Source organism: Anopheles funestus, unplaced genomic scaffold (assembly GCF_943734845.2).
Source record: "Anopheles funestus unplaced genomic scaffold, idAnoFuneDA-416_04 scaffold_47_ctg1, whole genome shotgun sequence".
In the NCBI taxonomy this organism is placed as follows: Eukaryota; Metazoa; Arthropoda; class Insecta; order Diptera; family Culicidae; genus Anopheles; species Anopheles funestus.
The window spans coordinates 190535-209128 of NW_026045267.1; the positions used below are offsets into that span (position 1 = coordinate 190535).

Sequence of the window (18594 nt, forward strand, 5' to 3'; positions counted from 1 at the left end):
ACTTATACCAAAACTAACTTTTTCGAAAAAACCTAACTTTTTCTAAATTTCAATTTCAATTTCAATTTATTATAATGTCTGCCGTAAGGCTACACATAGAATACTTAAAATAATTTGACTTAAACCATAATATATACCTAAAACTAAACTAAAACTAAAACTCAGACACAGGGAATTCATGAAAATAATAGTAGCTTATTGAGTAAGATGAGGAGGTCAAAAGGGAAATCTAAGACGATTACGAAAGGAGGATAAAGGGACGTGGAAATGAAACAAGTGGGAAGAGGAGTTAAACGATCGCAGAGCAAGCAACAATGGGTCAGAACGACCTGCTGCAGTGCGACGTCTGGGGATAATTAAGGGAGGACGAATACGGAGGGAACGGTTCGGAACATAGAGGGGAATCGAGGAAAGCAACATTGGAGAATCAATGCAATCGAGCAAGAGGGAAGCAACAAATAAGGTTTGGGCCTGATAGCGGCGGTTCTCGAGGGAGTCGATGCCGAGCAGCCGACATCTGGACTCATAATTGGGCAGGGCAGCAGAGGAACTACCCAGAAATTTGCGAACTGCAAACCTGGTGAAGGATCTCTGCACCCGTTCAATGCGCTCAATATGAGTCCGAGCAGTCGGGGCCCATACTACAGAGCAGTACTCCAGCAACGACCTAACCAGCGAGCAGTACAGTGCCTTCAGACACAACGGGTCAGAAAAATCACGAGCAATGCGCTTTATGATGCCGAGCGTTCTCCAAGCCCTGCATACCACGGAATCGATATGAGGTCTCATGGTGAGACTAGAGTCAAGCCAAACACCCAAGTCCTTGATTACACCGACACGGGAGACCTGGACCTGATCGAGGACATACGAGTATATTAAAGGAGAGCGGGAACGGGAGAAAGAGATAATTTTACACTTATCAGGACAAAGGGACAGAGAATTAAGTGTACACCAAGAGGAAAAACGGTCCAGCATGGTTTGAAGGGAAGCACAATCTACTGCCGACGAGATCGGGAAAAAAATTTTCAAATCGTCGGCATAACATAGAAACGAATCATGGGGAAGAACGGAGATCACGTCGTTCATGAACAGGACAAACAGTAATGGGCTCAACACACTACCTTGGGGTACCCCAGCCCCAGAACAAAAAGACACAGAAAAGGTAGATTTTAATTTGACACGGTATACACGATCACAGAGAAAGGACTGTACCCATGAAACAATTGTATCATTGATTCCAAGACTATACAGTTTCTTAATCAGTGACGCATGCGGAACACGGTCAAATGCGGATTTAAAATCCGTGTAAATCGTGTCCACTTGAGGAGCCAGTTCAAGGTGGGACGTGACAAACGACAGAAAGCACATGAGGTTGGAAGAGGTAGAACGATGAGGGACAAAACCATGCTGCTGAGGGATAATAAATCTACGGGAAAAGCTAAGGATACATTGATGTATGACAGATTCAAACACTTTAGCAATTGCACATAACAATGCAACACCGCGGTAATTTGAAACAACAGACGCATTTCCCTTTTTTAAGATAGGGACAAGCCATGCTTGTTTCCATATCGAGGGAAATATAGACGAACGAAGGGAAAGACGGAATAATTTTACAAGTAAAGGGACAAACACAGAACTACATTTTTTTAACACTACAGCAGGGATACCATCAGGTCCAGGGGAAAAGGATAATTTGAGCTTGACAATCGCATTGAGAACCGCGACGTCATCAATAAGCGCAGACACAACCAGATCAGACTGATGCGCGATGGGGAAGCTAGGTGTGTAGCGTGAAGGCTGGCCATTCGCTGGAGTAGAGAAATTGCTGGAGAAATGCTCTGCAAATAGGGCACAAACGTCGGTACTGTTATCAGCAGAGACATCCCCGAGAGACATGACAGGAGGAAGGGATGGGGAATTGCGACGATGTTTTATAAACGGCCAAAAGGATTTGGGATCTGAATGGAAGCGGATTTGGAGTCTATTAAGGTAGAGGGAATATCTTGCTCGATTGTAAATGCGATAGGCCGATGCTGCATATTTGAAGACACAGCGGTGGAAGTGGGAGGGCGAACGCCGCAGGCGGCGAAGTGCGCGTCCCCTATCCCTTCGAAGAGCTCGAAGGGTGGAATCGGCCCAAGGTGGAGACGGGGGGGTGAAGGAGGGTGGACAACATAAAGGGAGAGCAGTATTGACAATCCTACCGAATTGCGCAGTGATGGACTCAATAGAATCATTAGAGTCTAGAAAAGACCAGTCAAAGGCAATCAATAGGGTTGTCAATTTTGCAGAGTCCAGTCTGCGGAAATTTAAACCGCGACATCTGTTGGGTGTACGGGAGATGGAATGGAAACAGGAAGGGATGGAGACCATTAACTCAAGAGCAGGGTGGTAGCTATCTAACTTACGGAGATGAAAGGGAGCGCAAGTGACGGGCGATACCGAAGAAAGAGCTGTGTTGTTACAGAAAACTAAATCTAGCTGCCTATCAAGGGAGTTCTTTACTCCTGACAATTGCTTAAGACTAAATTCATGCATTCCGTCAATAAAATAGGTCGATGAGGAAGAGAAGGAGGGAACGTAGAATGCATCAGACGCAGACCAGGATATGGTTGGTTGATTGAAGTCACCAAAAAGCAGCAGGATATCGTTAGTTTTTAATCGGCGATGAACCGCATCGATGGAGCTGAACAGCGAGTCGAGTAATATTGTGTTATTGCTCATTCCCGGGGGGATGTATACAACACCGATGAAGAGGCGAAGGTCCTTTAGCTGGATACAAATCCAGACAAGTTCCAGCGAAGAGTTACGTACGGGTATGTGTGTTGTGATGAACTTCGACTTGCACGCAATTAGGACGCCACCCCCACGGGTAGCAGCGCTGGTGTCGGTTGAACGGTCACATCGAAACACATAAAAATTATCATCCACCAACTCGGAAGCCGCAATGGATTCATCCAACCACGTTTCAGTAATAATGATGACGTCATAGCAGGAATCGATGAGAGCAAGACGAAGATCGGTGAGCTTAGATCTAATGCTGCGCATGTTTTGGTAATAAAATGACATCGATGAGGTAGCGGATAGAGCAGCGGATGAACTGGAGCCGGTTACAGTTGTTGTTATTGCAATAACTGGGGTGGTGTTGGAGACGATGAACTCGAGGTGTCATCACTGGATGGTGAGGTGTGTAATTGGTTAACACAGCTGACTGTTGTGTTGGTGTTGATGTTATGGGTTAATCTGGAACTGAATGTAGTCGTGCTAGGATCGTTAGGCTGAGCCATGCCTTCCAGTTGATCTGCGACCGCGTGTGGTGCACCGGCAATTTTAACGAGGCGATCCTCGGACGGAGAAAGTGTAGTAAGATTATTTGTGCGTCGCTCCGAAAACTCCTTGAACACTGTACCCACGGGCCACGAGGAACGAGACAGCGCTCGCTCGCGAAGCTCAAGCGACAAGCCGACCTTAAACGAAGAAAAGGTCAGAGTGCTGAGATCTCGATTGGCCGGTACCAGCTTCCTAGCAATGACATCATCCACACCGAGTTGCTCCTTAACAAATGCCTGCACTTCTTGTACCGTAGCCAGTGGACGGCACCGGGAAAGATACAGCCAGAATTTAGGCGTTTCTGGTGGAAGCAATAGTGCGGCGTGAGATGCAGATGTAATCGGGGCAGTACCGGTAAGTAGTGTGGGCGGGGGCGACATCACATCAGACGGTGGAGATCGGTCAATCAGCCGGCGTTTCGCTGGATTAGTGCTATCAACAGGAGGTGTGTGAGTGGTTGATGCAGAGGTGTTTGTGGCTAGGGCAGTCCGCGTGATGGTTGATGATGAGGCATGGGGAGGGTGACGAACGTTGATGAGATGCGAGAGTGATCCAAGCACAGAACCTTTAATTCTCTCCGATGCAGCAGTTAACCGTGACTCAAACTCTTCCATAAGCTGAGTTCTGAGATCCGTCAGTGCAGCACTCAATTCCGCTATCACAACAGAGCGACCGCTGCAACGTAGCTCAGCACAGCTGGAGCACAACCAGAGGAACTGCGCGCTTCCTTTGGTCAGCTCCTTGAATACGGCGCTACTCACACCCAGGCACGAACGGTGGGACCAACGCTTACAAAAACCATCACACCTGTATGATGGGTCCTCAGGCGCCGCCGCTCTCGTACACGATAAACACTGGTCAGCCATTGAAGAGATCGCTATGACAATGACCGAAGATAGGCGCCACTTAACAAAAGCCAATCAAACAGAAGCCACACGATGAATTTACACGGAAAACACTGAATGTATCGATAAGCCAGGTGAGCAGAGTGACTGGTAAGCTGCACACGCTTAAAACGATGAGAAAACCGCGATAATTATCGGAAACAACCGTCCAAACACGGAGCGTTAGAAAAGTGCGTGTTGACAGTTCGAACAGCGAGAGGCGAAAGCCCCCAAAACTAACTTTTTCGAAAAAACCTAACTTTTTCTAAAAAACCTAACTTTTACCAAAACTAACTTATTCTAAAAAACCTAACTTTTTCTCAAAAACCTAACTTATACCAAAACTAACTTTTTCGAAAAAACCTAACTTATACCAAAACTAACTTTTTCTAAAAAACCTAACTTATACCAAAACTAACTTTTTCGAAAAAACCTAACTTATACCAAAACTAACTTTTTCGAAAAAACCTAACTTATACCAAAACTAACTTTTTCTTAAAAACCTAACTTATACCAAAACTAACTTTTTCTTAAAAACCTAACTTTTTCTTAAAAACCTAACTTTTTCGAAAAAACCTAACTTTTACCAAAACTAACTTTTTCTTAAAAACCTAACTTATACCAAAACTAACTTTTTCTAAAAAACCTAACTTTTTCTAAAAAACCTAACTTTTACCAAAACTAACTTTTTCTAAAAAACCTAACTTATACCAAAACTAACTTTTTCTAAAAAACCTAACTTATACCAAAACTAACTTTTTCGAAAAAACCTAACTTATACCAAAACTAACTTTTTCGAAAAAACCTAACTTATACCAAAACTAACTTTTTCGAAAAAACCTAACTTATACCAAAACTAACTTTTTCTAAAAAACCTTACTTTTTCGAAAAAACCTAACTTATACCAAAACTAACTTTTTCTTAAAAACCTTACTTATACCAAAACTAACTTTTTCTTAAAAACCTAACTTTTTCGAAAAAACCTAACTTATACCAAAACTAACTTTTTCGAAAAAACCTAACTTATACCAAAAATAACTTTTTCTTAAAAACCTAATTTATACCTAAACTAACTTTTTCGAAAAAACCTAACTTATACCAAAACTAACTTTTTCTTAAAAACCTAACTTTTTCGAAAAAACCTATTTTATACCAAAACTAACTTTTTCTAAAAAACCTAACTTATACCAAAACTAACTTTTTCTTAAAAACCTAACTTTTTCGAAAAAAACCTAACTTTTTCGAAAAAACCTAACTTTTACCAAAACTAACTTTTTCGAAAAAACCTAACTTATACCAAAACTAACTTTTTCTAAAAAACCTAACTTTTTCTAAAAAACCTAACTTTTACCAAAACTAACTTTTTCTAAAAAACCTAACTTATACCAAAACTAACTTTTTCTAAAAAACCTAACTTATACCAAAACTAACTTTTTCGAAAAAACCTAACTTATACCAAAACTAACTTTTTCGAAAAAACCTAACTTATACCAAAACTAACTTTTTCGAAAAAACCTAACTTTTTCTTAAAAACCTAACTTATACCAAAACTTACTTTTTCTCAAAAACTTAACTTATACCAAAATTAACTTTTTCGAAAAAACCTAACTTTTACCAAAACTAACTTTTTCGAAAAAACCTTACTTTTTCTCAAAAACCTAACTTATACCAAAACTAACTTTTTCTTAAAAACCTAACTTTTTCTTAAAAACCTAACTTATACCAAAACTAACTTTTTCGAAAAAACCTAACTTATACCAAAACTAACTTTTTCGAAAAAACCTAATTTATACCAAAACTAACTTTTTCGATAAAACCTAACTTATACCAAAACTAACTTTTTCTTAAAAACCTAACTTTTTCGAAAAAACCTAACTTATACCAAAACTAACTTTTTCTAAAAAACCTAACTTTTTCATAAAAACCTAACTTATACCAAAACTAACTTTTTCGAAAAAACCTAACTTATATTAAAACTAACTTTTTCTCAAAAACCTAACTTATACCAAAACTAACTTTTTCATAAAAACCTAACTTATACCAAAACTAACTTTTTCTTAAAAACCTAACTTATACCAAAACTAACTTTTTCGAAAAAACCTAACTTATACCAAAACTAACTTTTTCTAAAAAACCTTATTTTTTCGAAAAAACCTAACTTTTACCAAAACTAACTTTTTCTTAAAAACCTAAACCAAAACTAACTTTTTCGAAAAAACCTGACTTATACCAAAACTAACTTTTTCGAAAAAACCTAACTTATATTAAAACTAACTTTTTGTCAAAAACCTAACTTATACCAAAACTAACTTTTTCTAAAAAACCTTACTTTTTCGAAAAAACCTAACTTTTACCAAAACTAACTTTTTCTTAAAAACCTAAACCAAAACTAACTTTTTCGAAAAAACCTAACTTATACCAAAACTAACTTTTTCGATAAAACCTAACTTATACCAAAACTAACTTTTTCGAAAAAACCTAACTTTTTCTTAAAAACCTAACTTATACCAAAACTTACTTTTTCTCAAAAACTTAACTTATACCAAAATTAACTTTTTCGAAAAAACCTAACTTTTACCAAAACTAACTTTTTCGAAAAAACCTTACTTTTTCTCAAAAACCTAACTTATACCAAAACTAACTTTTTCTTAAAAACCTAACTTTTTCTTAAAAACCTAACTTATACCAAAACTAACTTTTTCGAAAAAACCTAACTTATACCAAAACTAACTTTTTCGAAAAAACCTAATTTATACCAAAACTAACTTTTTCGATAAAACCTAACTTATACCAAAACTAACTTTTTCTTAAAAACCTTACTTTTTCTCAAAAACCTAACTTATACCAAAACTAACTTTTTCTTAAAAACCTAACTTTTTCTTAAAAACCTAACTTATACCAAAACTAACTTTTTCGAAAAAACCTAACTTATACCAAAACTAACTTTTTCGAAAAAACCTAATTTATACCAAAACTAACTTTTTCGATAAAACCTAACTTATACCAAAACTAACTTTTTCGAAAAAACCTAACTTTTTCATAAAAACCTAACTTTTACCAAAACTAACTTTTTCGAAAAAACCTAACTTTTTCTCAAAAACCTAACTTTTACCAAAACTAACTTTTTCTAAAAAACCTAACTTATACCAAAACTAACTTTTTCGAAAAAACCTAACTTATACCAAAACTAACTTTTTCTAAAAAACCTAACTTATACCAAAACTAACTTTTTCTAAAAAACCTAACTTATACCAAAACTAACTTTTTCTAAAAAACCAAACTTATACCAAAACTAACTTTTTCGAAAAAACCTAACTTTTTCTCAAAAACCTAACTTTTACCAAAACTAACTTTTTCTAAAAAACCTAACTTATACCAAAACTAACTTTTTCGAAAAAACCTAACTTATACCAAAACTAACTTTTTCTAAAAAACCTAACTTATACCAAAACTAACTTTTTCTAAAAAACCTAACTTATACCAAAACTAACTTTTTCGAAAAAACCTAACTTATACCAAAACTAACTTTTTCTAAAAAACCTAACTTTTTCGAAAAAACCTAACTTATACCAAAACTAACTTTTTCGAAAAAACCTAACTTTTTCATAAAAACCTAACTTATACCAAAACTAACTTTTTCGAAAAAACCTAACTTATATTAAAACTAACTTTTTCTCAAAAACCTAACTTATACCAAAACTAACTTTTTCGAAAAAACCTAACTTATACCAAAACTAACTTTTTCTTAAAAACCTAACTTATACCAAAACTAACTTTTTCGAAAAAACCTAACTTATACCAAAACTAACTTTTTCTAAAAAACCTTACTTTTTCGAAAAAACCTAACTTTTAATAAAACTAACTTTTTCTTAAAAACCTAAACCAAAACTAACTTTTTCGAAAAAACCTAACTTATACCAAAACTAACTTTTTCGAAAAAACCTAACTTATATTAAAACTAACTTTTTCTCAAAAGCCTAACTTATACCAAAACTAACTTTTTCGAAAAAACCTAACTTTTTCATAAAAACCTAACTTATACCAAAACTAACTTTTTCGAAAAAACCTAACTTTTTCTCAAAAACCTAACTTTTACCAAAACTAACTTTTTCTAAAAAACCTAACTTATACCAAAACTAACTTTTTCTTAAAAACCTAACTTATACCAAAACTAACTTTTTCTAAAAAACCTAACTTATACCAAAACTAACTTTTTCTAAAAAACCTAACTTATACCAAAACTAACTTTTTCGAAAAAACCTAACTTATACCAAAACTAACTTTTTCTCAAAAACCTAACTTATACCAAAACTAACTTTTTCGAAAAAACCTAACTTTTTCATAAAAACCTAACTTATACCAAAACTAACTTTTTCGAAAAAACCTAACTTTTTCTCAAAAACCTAACTTTTACCAAAACTAACTTTTTCTAAAAAACCTAACTTATACCAAAACTAACTTTTTCGAAAAAACCTAACTTATACCAAAACTAACTTTTTCTAAAAAACCTAACTTATACCAAAACTAACTTTTTCGAAAAAACCTAACTTATACCAAAACTAACTTTTTCGAAAAAACCTAACTTATACAAAAACTAACTTTTTCTAAAAAACCTAACTTATACCAAAACTAACTTTTTCGAAAAAACCTAACTTTTACCAAAACTAACTTTTTCTCAAAAACCTAACTTATACCAAAACTAACTTTTTCGAAAAAACCTAACTTTTTCATAAAAACCTAACTTATACCAAAACTAACTTTTTCGAAAAAACCTAACTTTTTCTCAAAAACCTAACTTTTACCAAAACTAACTTTTTCTAAAAAACCTAACTTATACCAAAACTAACTTTTTCGAAAAAACCTAACTTATACCAAAACTAACTTTTTCTAAAAAACCTAACTTATACCAAAACTAACTTTTTCTAAAAAACCTAACTTATACCAAAACTAACTTTTTCGAAAAAACCTAACTTATACCAAAACTAACTTTTTCTAAAAAACCTTACTTTTTCGAAAAAACCTAACTTATACCAAAACTAACTTTTTCGAAAAAACCTAACTTTTTCATAAAAACCTAACTAATACCAAAACTAACTTTTTCGAAAAAACCTAACTTATACCAAAACTAACTTTTTCTTAAAAACCTAACTTATACCAAAACTAACTTTTTCTCAAAAACCTAACTTATACCAAAACTAACTTTTTCGAAATAACCTAACTTATACCAAAACTAACTTTTTTGAAAAAACCTAACTTATACCAAAACTAACTTTTTCGAAAAACCCTAACTTATACCAAAACTAACTTTTTCTAAAAAACCTAACTTATACCAAAACTAACTTTTTCTAAAAAACCTAACTTATACCAAAACTAACTTTTTCGAAAAAACCTAACTTATACCAAAACTAACTTTTTCTTAATAACCTTACTTTTTCGAAAAAACCTAACTTATACCAAAACTAACTTTTTCGAAAAAACCTAACTTTTTCATAAAAACCTAACTTATACCAAAACTAACTTTTTCGAAAAAACCTAACTTATATTAAAACTAACTTTTTCGAAAAAACCTAACTTATACCAAAACTAACTTTTTCGAAAAAACCTAACTTATACCAAAACTAACTTTTTCTTAAAAACCTAACTTATACCAAAACTAACTTTTTCGAAAAAACCTAACTTATACCAAAACTAACTTTTTCTAAAAAACCTAACTTATACCAAAACTAACTTTTTCGAAAAAACCTAACTTATACCAAAACTAACTTTTTCTAAAAAACCTAACTTATACCAAAACTAACTTTTTCTAAAAAACCTAACTTATACCAAAACTAACTTTTTCGAAAAAACCTAACTTATACCAAAACTAACTTTTTCTCAAAAACCTAACTTATACCAAAACTAACTTTTTCGAAAAAACCTAACTTTTTCATAAAAACCTAACTTATACCAAAACTAACTTTTTCGAAAAAACCTAACTTTTTCTCAAAAACCTAACTTTTACCAAAACTAACTTTTTCTAAAAAACCTAACTTATACCAAAACTAACTTTTTCGAAAAAACCTAACTTATACCAAAACTAACTTTTTCTAAAAAACCTAACTTATACCAAAACTAACTTTTTCTAAAAAACCTAACTTATACCAAAACTAACTTTTTCGAAAAAACCTAACTTATACCAAAACTAACTTTTTCTAAAAAACCTTACTTTTTCGAAAAAACCTAACTTATACCAAAACTAACTTTTTCGAAAAAACCTAACTTTTTCATAAAAACCTAACTAATACCAAAACTAACTTTTTCGAAAAAACCTAACTTATACCAAAACTAACTTTTTCTTAAAAACCTAACTTATACCAAAACTAACTTTTTCTCAAAAACCTAACTTATACCAAAACTAACTTTTTCGAAAAAACCTAACTTATACCAAAACTAACTTTTTTGAAAAAACCTAACTTATACCAAAACTAACTTTTTCGAAAAAACCTAACTTTTTCTAAAAAACCTAACTTTTACCAAAACTAACTTATTATAAAAAACCTAACTTTTTCTCAAAAACCTAACTTATACCAAAACTAACTTTTTCTAAAAAACCTAACTTATACCAAAACTAACTTTTTCGAAAAAACCTAACTTATACCAAAACTAACTTTTTCTAAAAAACCTAACTTATACCAAAACTAACTTTTTCTAAAAAACCTAACTTATACCAAAACTAACTTTTTCGAAAAAACCTAACTTATACCAAAACTAACTTTTTCTCAAAAACCTAACTTATACCAAAACTAACTTTTTCGAAAAAACCTAACTTTTTCATAAAAACCTAACTTATACCAAAACTAACTTTTTCGAAAAAACCTAACTTTTTCTCAAAAACCTAACTTTTACCAAAACTAACTTTTTCTAAAAAACCTAACTTATACCAAAACTAACTTTTTCGAAAAAACCTAACTTATACCAAAACTAACTTTTTCTAAAAAACCTAACTTATACCAAAACTAACTTTTTCTAAAAAACCTAACTTATACCAAAACTAACTTTTTCGAAAAAACCTAACTTATACCAAAACTAACTTTTTCTAAAAAACCTTACTTTTTCGAAAAAACCTAACTTATACCAAAACTAACTTTTTCGAAAAAACCTAACTTTTTCATAAAAACCTAACTAATACCAAAACTAACTTTTTCGAAAAAACCTAACTTATACCAAAACTAACTTTTTCTTAAAAACCTAACTTATACCAAAACTAACTTTTTCTCAAAAACCTAACTTATACCAAAACTAACTTTTTCGAAAAAACCTAACTTATACCAAAACTAACTTTTTTGAAAAAACCTAGCTAATACCAAAGCTAACTTTTTCGAAAAAACCTAACTTTTTCTAAAAAACCTAACTTTTACCAAAACTAACTTATTATAAAAAACCTAACTTTTTCTCAAAAACCTAACTTATACCAAAACTAACTTTTTCTTAAAAACCTAACTTTTTCTTAAAAATCTAACTTTTTCTTAAAAACCTAACTTATACCAAAACTAACTTTTTCGAAAAAACCTAACTTATACCAAAACTAACTTTTTCTCAAAAACCTAACTTATACCAAAACTAACTTTTTCTTAAAAACCTAACTTATACCAAAACTAACTTTTTCGAAAAAACCTAACTTATACCAATACTAACTTTTTCGAAAAAACCTAACTTATACCAAAACTAACTTTTTCGAAAAAACCTAACTCATACCAAAACTAACTTTTTCGAAAAAACCTAACTTATAAAAAAACTAACTTTTTCGAAAAAACCTAACTTATACCAAAACTCACTTTTTCTAAAAAACCTAACTTATACCAAAACTAACTTTTTCGAAAAAACCTAACTTATACCAAAACTAACTTTTTCGAAAAAACCTAACTTTTACCAAAACTAACTTATTCTAAAAAACCTAACTTTTTCTCAAAAACCTAACTTATACCAAAATTAACTTTTTCTTAAAAACCTAACTTTTTCTAAAAAACCTAACTTATACCAAAACTAACTTTTTCGAAAAAACCTAACTTATACCAAAACTAACTTTTTCTTAAAAACCTAACTTATACCAAAACTAACTTTTTCGAAAAAACCTAACTTATACCAAAACTAACGTTTTCTAAAAAACCTTACTTTTTCGAAAAAACCTAACTTTTACCAAAACTAACTTTTTCGAAAAAACCTAACTTTTTCAAAAAAACCTAACTTATACCAAAACTAACTTTTTCGAAAAAACCTAACTTTTTCTTAAAAACCTAACTTATACCAAAACTCACTTTTTCTAAAAAACCTAACTTTTTCTAAAAAACCTAACTTTTACCAAAACTAACTTTTTCGAAAAAACCTAACTTATACCAAAACTAACTTTTTCTAAAAAACCTAACTTATACCAAAACTAACTTTTTCGAAAAAACCTAACTTATACCAAAACTAACTTTTTCGAAAAAACCTAACTTATACCAAAACTAACTTTTTCTCAAAAACCTAACTTATACCAAAACTAACTTTTTTGAAAAAACCTAACTTATACCAAAACTAACTTTTTCGAAAAAACCTAACTTTTTCTAAAAAACCTAACTTTTACCAAAACTAACTTATTCTAAAAAACCTAACTTTTTCTCAAAAACCTAACTTATACCAAAACTAACTTTTTCGAAAAAACCTAACTTATACCAAAACTAACTTTTTCTAAAAAACCTAACTTATACCAAAACTAACTTTTTCGAAAAAACCTAACTTATACCAAAACTAACTTTTTCGAAAAAACCTAACTTTTTCTTAAAAACCTAACTTTTTCGAAAAAACCTAACTTTTACCAAAACTAACTTTTTCTTAAAAACCTAACTTATACCAAAACTAACTTTTTCTAAAAAACCTAACTTTTTCTAAAAAACCTAACTTTTACCAAAACTAACTTTTTCTAAAAAACCTAACTTATACCAAAACTAACTTTTTCTAAAAAACCTAACTTATACCAAAACTAACTTTTTCGAAAAAACCTAACTTATACCAAAACTAACTTTTTCGAAAAAACCTAACTTATACCAAAACTAACTTTTTCGAAAAAACCTAACTTATACCAAAACTAACTTTTTCTAAAAAACCTTACTTTTTCGAAAAAACCTAACTTATTCCAAAACTAACTTTTTCTTAAAAACCTTACTTATACCAAAACTAACTTTTTTTTAAAAACCTAACTTTTTCGAAAAAACCTAACTTATACCAAAACTAACTTTTTCGAAAAAACCTAACTTATACCAAAAATAACTTTTTCTTAAAAACCTAATTTATACCAAAACTAACTTTTTCGAAAAAACCTAACTTATACCAAAACTAACTTTTTCTTAAAAACCTAACTTTTTCGAAAAAACCTAACTTATACCAAAACTAACTTTTTCTAAAAAACCTAACTTATACCAAAACTAACTTTTTCTTAAAAACCTAACTTTTTCGAAAAAACCTAACTTTTTCGAAAAAACCTAACTTTTACCAAAACTAACTTTTTCGAAAAAACCTAACTTATACCAAAACTAACTTTTTCTAAAAAACCTAACTTTTTCTAAAAAACCTAACTTTTACCAAAACTAACTTTTTCTAAAAAACCTAACTTATACCAAAACTAACTTTTTCTAAAAAACCTAACTTATACCAAAACTAACTTTTTCGAAAAAACCTAACTTATACCAAAACTAACTTTTTCGAAAAAACCTAACTTATACCAAAACTAACTTTTTCGAAAAAACCTAACTTTTTCTTAAAAACCTAACTTATACCAAAACTTACTTTTTCTCAAAAACTTAACTTATACCAAAATTAACTTTTTCGAAAAAACCTAACTTTTACCAAAACTAACTTTTTCGAAAAAACCTTACTTTTTCTCAAAAACATAACTTATACCAAAACTAACTTTTTCTTAAAAACCTAACTTTTTCTTAAAAACCTAACTTATACCAAAACTAACTTTTTCGAAAAAACCTAACTTATACCAAAACTAACTTTTTCTCAAAAACCTAATTTATACCAAAACTAACTTTTTCGAAAAAACCTAACTTATACCAAAACTAACTTTTTCTTAAAAACCTAACTTTTTCGAAAAAACCTAACTTATACCAAAACTAACTTTTTCTAAAAAACCTAACTTTTTCATAAAAACCTATTTTATACCAAAACTAACTTTTTCGAAAAAACCTAACTTATATTAAAACTAACTTTTTCTCAAAAACCTAACTTATACCAAAACTAACTTTTTCATAAAAACCTAACTTATACCAAAACTAACTTTTTCTTAAAAACCTAACTTATACCAAAACTAACTTTTTCGAAAAAACCTAACTTATACCAAAACTAACTTTTTCTAAAAAACCTTACTTTTTCGAAAAAACCTAACTTTTACCAAAACTAACTTTTTCTTAAAAACCTAAACCAAAACTAACTTTTTCGAAAAAACCTAACTTATACCAAAACTAACTTTTTCGAAAAAACCTAACTTATATTAAAACTAACTTTTTCTCAAAAACCTAACTTATACCAAAACTAACTTTTTCGAAAAAACCTAACTTTTTCATAAAAACCTAACTTATACCAAAACTAACTTTTTCGAAAAAACCTAACTTTTTCTCAAAAACCTAACTTTTACCAAAACTAACTTTTTCTAAAAAACCTAACTTATACCAAAACTAACTTTTTCGAAAAAACCTAACTTATACCAAAACTAACTTTTTCTAAAAAACCTAACTTATACCAAAACTAACTTTTTCTAAAAAACCTAACTTATACCAAAACTAACTTTTTCGAAAAAACCTAACTTATACCAAAACTAACTTTTTCTAAAAAACCTAACTTTTTCGAAAAAACCTAACTTATACCAAAACTAACTTTTTCGAAAAAACCTAACTTTTTCATAAAAACCTAACTTATACCAAAACTAACTTTTTAGAAAAAACCTAACTTATATTAAAACTAACTTTTTCTCAAAAACCTAACTTATACCAAAACTAACTTTTTCGAAAAAACCTAACTTATACCAAAACTAACTTTTTCTTAAAAACCTAACTTATACCAAAACTAACTTTTTCGAAAAAACCTAACTTATACCAAAACTAACTTTTTCTAAAAAACCTTACTTTTTCGAAAAAACCTAACTTTTACCAAAACTAACTTTTTCTTAAAAACCTAAACCAAAACTAACTTTTTCGAAAAAACCTAACTTATACCAAAACTAACTTTTTCGAAAAAACCTAACTTATATTAAAACTAACTTTTTCTCAAAAACCTAACTTATACCAAAACTAACTTTTTCGAAAAAACCTAACTTTTTCATAAAAACCTAACTTATACCAAAACTAACTTTTTCGAAAAAACCTAACTTTTTCTCAAAAACCTAACTTTTACCAAAACTAACTTTTTCTAAAAAACCTAACTTATACCAAAACTAACTTTTTCGAAAAAACCTAACTTATACCAAAACTAACTTTTTCTAAAAAACCTAACTTATACCAAAACTAACTTTTTCTAAAAAACCTAACTTATACCAAAACTAACTTTTTCGAAAAAACCTAACTTATACCAAAACTAACTTTTTCTCAAAAACCTAACTTATACCAAAACTAACTTTTTCGAAAAAACCTAACTTTTTCATAAAAACCTAACTTATACCAAAACTAACTTTTTCGAAAAAACCTAACTTTTTCTCAAAAACCTAACTTATACCAAAACTAACTTTTTCTAAAAAACCTAACTTATACCAAAACTAACTTTTTCGAAAAAACCTAACTTATACCAAAACTAACTTTTTCTAAAAAACCTAACTTATACCAAAACTAACTTTTTCTAAAAAACCTAACTTATACCAAAACTAACTTTTTCGAAAAAACCTAACTTATACCAAAACTAAATTTTTCGAAAAAACCTAACTTATACCAAAACTAACTTTTTCGAAAAAACCTAACTTTTTCTAAAAAACCTAACTTTTACCAAAACTAACTTATTATAAAAAACCTAACTTTTTCTCAAAAACCTAACTTATACCAAAACTAACTTTTTCTAAAAAACCTTACTTTTTCGAAAAAACCTAACTTATACCAAAACTAACTTTTTCGAAAAAAAATAACTTTTTCATAAAAACCTAACTAATACCAAAACTAACTTTTTCGAAAAAACCTAACTTATACCAAAACTAACTTTTTCTTAAAAACCTAACTTATACCAAAACTAACTTTTTCTCAAAAACCTAACTTATACCAAAACTAACTTTTTCGAAAAAACCTAACTTATACCAAAACTAACTTTTTTGAAAAAACCTAACTTATACCAAAACTAACTTTTTCGAAAAAACCTAACTTTTTCTAAAAAACCTAACTTTTACCAAAACTAACTTATTATAAAAAACCTAACTTTTTCTCAAAAACCTAACTTATACCAAAACTAACTTTTTCTTAAAAACCTAACTTTTTCTTAAAAATCTAACTTTTTCTTAAAAACCTAACTTATACCAAAACTAACTTTTTCTTAAAAACCTAACTTATACCAAAACTAACTTTTTCTCAAAAACCTAACTTATACCAAAACTAACTTTTTCTTAAAAACCTAACTTATACCAAAACTAACTTTTTCGAAAAAACCTAACTTATACCAAAACTAACTTTTTCTCAAAAACCTAACTTATACCAAAACTAACTTTTTCGAAAAAACCTAACTTATACCAAAACTAACTTTTTCGAAAAAACCTAACTTATACCAATACTAACTTTTTCGAAAAAACCTAACTTATACCAAAACTAACTTTTTCGAAAAAACCTAACTCATACCAAAACTAACTTTTTCGAAAAAACCTAACTTATAAAAAATCTAACTTTTTCGAAAAAACCTAACTTATACCAAAACTCACTTTTTCTAAAAAACCTAACTTATACCAAAACTAACTTTTTCGAAAAAACCTAACTTATACCAAAACTAACTTTTTCGAAAAAACCTAACTTTTACCAAAACTAACTTATTCTAAAAAACCTAACTTTTTCTCAAAAACCTAACTTATAAAAAAATTAACTTTTTCTTAAAAACCTTACTTTTTCTAAAAAACCTAACTTATACCAAAACTAACTTTTTCGAAAAAACCTAACTTATACCAAAACTAACTTTTTCTTAAAAACCTAACTTATACCAAAACTAACTTTTTCGAAAAAACCTAACTTATACCAAAACTAACTTTTTCTAAAAAACCTTACTTTTTCGAAAAAACCTAACTTTTACCAAAACTAACTTTTTCGAAAAAACCTAACTTTTTCATAAAAACCTAACTTATACCAAAACTAACTTTTTCGAAAAAACCTAACTTATACCAAAACTAACTTTTTCTTAAAAACCTAACTGTTACCAAAACTAACTTTTTCGAAAAAACCTAACTTTTTCATAAAAACCTAACTTATACCAAAACTAACTTTTTCTAAAAAACCTAACTTATACCAAAACTAACTTTTTCTAAAAAACCTAACTTATACCAAAACTAACTTTTTCTAAAAAACCTAACTTATACCAAAACTAACTTTTTCGAAAAAACCTAACTTATACCAAAACTAACTTTTTCATGAAAACCTAACTTATACCAAAACTAACTTTTTCTTAAAAACCTAACTTATACCAAAACTAACTTTTTCGAAAAAACCTAACTTATACCAAAACTAACTTTTTCTAAAAAACCTAACTTATACCAAAACTAACTTTTTCGAAAAAACCTAACTTATACCAAAACTAACTTTTTCTTAAAAACCTTACTTATACCAAAACTAACTTTTTCGAAAAAACCTAACTTATACCAAAACTAACTTTTTCTTAAAAACCTAACTTATACCAAAACTAACTTTTAAGAAAAAACCCAACTTATACCAAAACTAACTTTTTCGAAAAAACCTAACTTATACCAAAAATAACTTTTTCTAAAAAAACCTAACTTATACCAAAACTAACTTTTTCATAAAAACCTAACTTATACCAAAACTAACTTTTTCTAAAAAACCTTACTTTTTCGAAAAAACCTAACTTTTACCAAAACTAACTTTTTCGAAAAAACCTAACTTATACCAAAACTAACTTTTTCTTAAAAACCTAACTTATACCAAAACTAACTTTTTCGAAAAAACCTAACTTATACCAAAACTAACTTTTTCTTAAAAACCTTACTTATACCAAAACTAACTTTTTCGAAAAAACCTAACTTATACCAAAACTAACTTTTTCGAAAAAACCTAACTTATACCAAAACTAACTTTTTCTAAAAAACCTTACTTTTTCGAAAAAACCTAACTTTTACCAAAACTAACTTTTTCGAAAAAACCTAACTTATACCAAAACTAACTTTTTCGAA

General features: G+C 29.6%; 1 protein-coding gene across 1 annotated transcript; it reads right to left on the minus strand.

Annotated features, from left to right (window-relative positions):
- Nucleotides 1–3112: 3112 nt before the first annotated feature.
- Nucleotides 3113–4435, minus strand: LOC125774297 (uncharacterized). The gene has a single exon (XM_049444574.1). It carries the CDS (start codon nucleotides 4197–4199, stop codon nucleotides 3126–3128), a length of 1074 nt encoding a protein of 357 aa, XP_049300531.1. The 5' UTR covers nucleotides 4200–4435; the 3' UTR covers nucleotides 3113–3125.
- Between the last annotated feature and the right edge of the window lie 14159 nt (nucleotides 4436–18594).

What these genes read in the sequence shown, in the direction of transcription:
- LOC125774297 (XM_049444574.1), bottom strand. Translation starts at nt 4,199, where the DNA reads ATGGCTGACCAGTGTTTATCGTGTACGAGAGCGGCGGCGCCTGAGGAC.